At 64.1% G+C, this 2,239-nt stretch overlaps 1 protein-coding gene across 1 annotated transcript in view; it reads right to left on the bottom strand.

Annotated features, from left to right (window-relative positions):
- AGXT (alanine-glyoxylate aminotransferase) overlaps positions 1 to 2,239 on the bottom strand; it is a gene marked incomplete at both ends in the record, with an annotated part of 2,858 nt that extends 619 nt beyond the window's left edge. Inside the window, 8 exons of the mRNA XM_010148740.1 lie at positions 1 to 10; positions 259 to 354; positions 611 to 695; positions 1,010 to 1,080; positions 1,321 to 1,421; positions 1,500 to 1,564; positions 1,877 to 2,069; positions 2,195 to 2,239. The exon at positions 1 to 10 is cut by the window's left edge and continues 75 nt beyond it. Of these exons, the coding sequence (XP_010147042.1) occupies positions 1 to 10; positions 259 to 354; positions 611 to 695; positions 1,010 to 1,080; positions 1,321 to 1,421; positions 1,500 to 1,564; positions 1,877 to 2,069; positions 2,195 to 2,239 (666 nt within the window). The remainder of the gene's footprint in view (positions 11 to 258; positions 355 to 610; positions 696 to 1,009; positions 1,081 to 1,320; positions 1,422 to 1,499; positions 1,565 to 1,876; positions 2,070 to 2,194) is intronic.

The following is a 2,239-nucleotide window of genomic DNA, read 5'->3' as shown; positions in this document are numbered from 1 at the left end:
GTGGTGGTACCTGCAAAACCCGAGGGGCACCCAGAGAGTTTGCCCTGGACCGCGGCAGAGCAGCACTCCAGCTCATGGTGGGGGGAACCGGGATGCGGTGCCCTCCCCCCTCAGCACCCTGCAGGGCCGCTTTGCGCTGGGCGAACAGGGTGGTGGAGGGACAGGGCCCAAGCCCCCCAGGGCAGGCAGCCCCCCAGCTGGGGCAAAGGCTGTGGTGGGACAGCTGTGGCTGGCTGTCCCGGGACAACCTGCCCTCACCTCCGTGGCTCCCCGTCGCAGCCCCAGTAGTTTGCCAGCCAGCCCATATCCAGGTAGAAAGACGGGGGCTGCATCTTCCTCCTCAGCATCTTCTCTCTGGAGAATCAGACTGCTGGAGAGGAGCCAGACCTCGACCCTGCCAGCTCCAGAGGTCACTTGCTCCCAAAGCAAGTGCTGAGCTTGGCTCCAGCTCTCATCGCTGCCCAGGGATGGGCTGGGCTCTGACCCTGCAGAGCTGCTGCTGGGTGAGCTCTCCAGAGCAGGGCTGGAGCATTTGGCTGGCAAAGTTGGGGGGTGACAGCCTCCCCGCAGCCCCATCACCATTTCCCCCGCTGGACACGGCTGTCCTTACCTGGCTCTCTCGCTGAATGAGATGGGGGCGCTGCCAGGGGGGGCGTTGAGGACTTTCTGAGACCCCGAGTATAGGACATCAATCTCTGCCCAAGAGGGGAGGCAGCTCCTTAGGGGCCAGGGGCTCCCAGCAGGGACATGCTAAGCCCTCCCAACCCAGTTGCAAGCAGCAGGTGGCGGAGGGCACACGCTGCAGGTGTTTGGCCAGCTTTGGGGGACACCCTGGCACAGCTGACTGTCCCCCGAGGGGAACAGGCTCTCTAGCTGCAGCTGGACCAGTTCCTAGTGCTGCTAGCCTGAAACACAGGCAGTGGGGCTGATCTCGCTGCCCTCCCCTCCCTGGCCCAGGCATGAAGCCCCCTTGTTCCCTGGGTGTCTGTGGTGGCACTGTGGCTCTTACCCTGCTGGTCCATGAAGATAGGGGCTCCCCCAAGCGATGCCACTGCATCCACGAGCAGCAAGCAGCCATGCCTGTGGGAGGATGGAGCTCAAGCTGGTGTCCCTGCCACCTCCTCCTGCCACCTCCTCTTGCCACCCCTCTTCCAGCCCCGGGATCCCACTCCCCCTAGGGCCACGTGTCTCACCAGCACCAACCACTTCCAGCACAACAGAGCCAGAGGAGAGGCTGGGGCATGCAAATCCCCTTGCCCCAATCCCCAACGGCATCCTTGGGGTGCTACCAGACCCCATGGGTGCCCATCATGCACTGACCGGTGGCACAGCTCGCCCAGCCCCTCCAGCGGCTGCAGCACCCCCGTGGAGGACTCGCCATGGGTGATGAAGAGCACTGAAGGCTTGTGTCGCACCAGACCCTGCATGAAACAGAGGGAAACGTGGCCATCCCCGGGGCTGGCTCACGCCCGCCGCCCTGCACCATGGCTGGCACTCACCTCCTCGATGTCCCTTGGAGTGAAGTATTCGCCTGGGGGCTTCAGCAGCTCATGGACATGGGCTCCTGGGAGGGATTTGGGCAGAGGGAGAGTGAGGTTTGGACAGGCCTCCCACTGGGCAGCCACCTGCTCAGTCATGCATCAACCAGGAGCACAGCCACCTGCCAGGGTCTGGCCTCCTCCGGATTTGTCCGGTAGGAAAACTATTAACCACCATAAGCAGAGGGACATCACCCTGGAAAACACCTGGAGCGCTGTCGGCTGCAGAAGCCATGCCACAGGGCACTGCTGCCAGACCAGGGGTCACATTCTTGCATCCTGCCTGGACGCCCAGTCCCCTGAGCCCCGTCGGTGCCATCCATCTGTCCCCGGCATACCCAACCTCCTGGTGATGTCAGCAGCACGTTGTCCCCAGATGCCATTGACGGCCACCAGCGCGGTGTCACCGTGCTCCAGCAGATTGAGGAGGGCGGCCTCCATGGCGCAGTGGCCAGTGCCGCTGATGGCCAGGGTCAGCTGGTTCCGTGTCTGGAAGGCATACTGGATGCCCGCCTTGATCTCATCCATCACCTGCAGCAGCAAGGGACCAACCAGCACCGCTATGGCCCCTCTCACCCCAGCAGAGCTGCCCCAGCCCCTCATGGGAGGCAAGGGAGAGGAGGAGAGCGGAGGAAGGCTGGGCTGGGGTAGCTCACCTGCAGCACCTCGGGGTGCATGTGGCCCAGGAGCTGCCGGCCGCC

The sequence above is a fragment of the Eurypyga helias genome, unplaced genomic scaffold (genome assembly GCF_000690775.1).
Source record: "Eurypyga helias isolate BGI_N326 unplaced genomic scaffold, ASM69077v1 scaffold45783, whole genome shotgun sequence".
In the NCBI taxonomy this organism is placed as follows: Eukaryota; Metazoa; Chordata; class Aves; order Eurypygiformes; family Eurypygidae; genus Eurypyga; species Eurypyga helias.
This window is presented reverse-complemented; position numbering and strand designations above follow the sequence as displayed.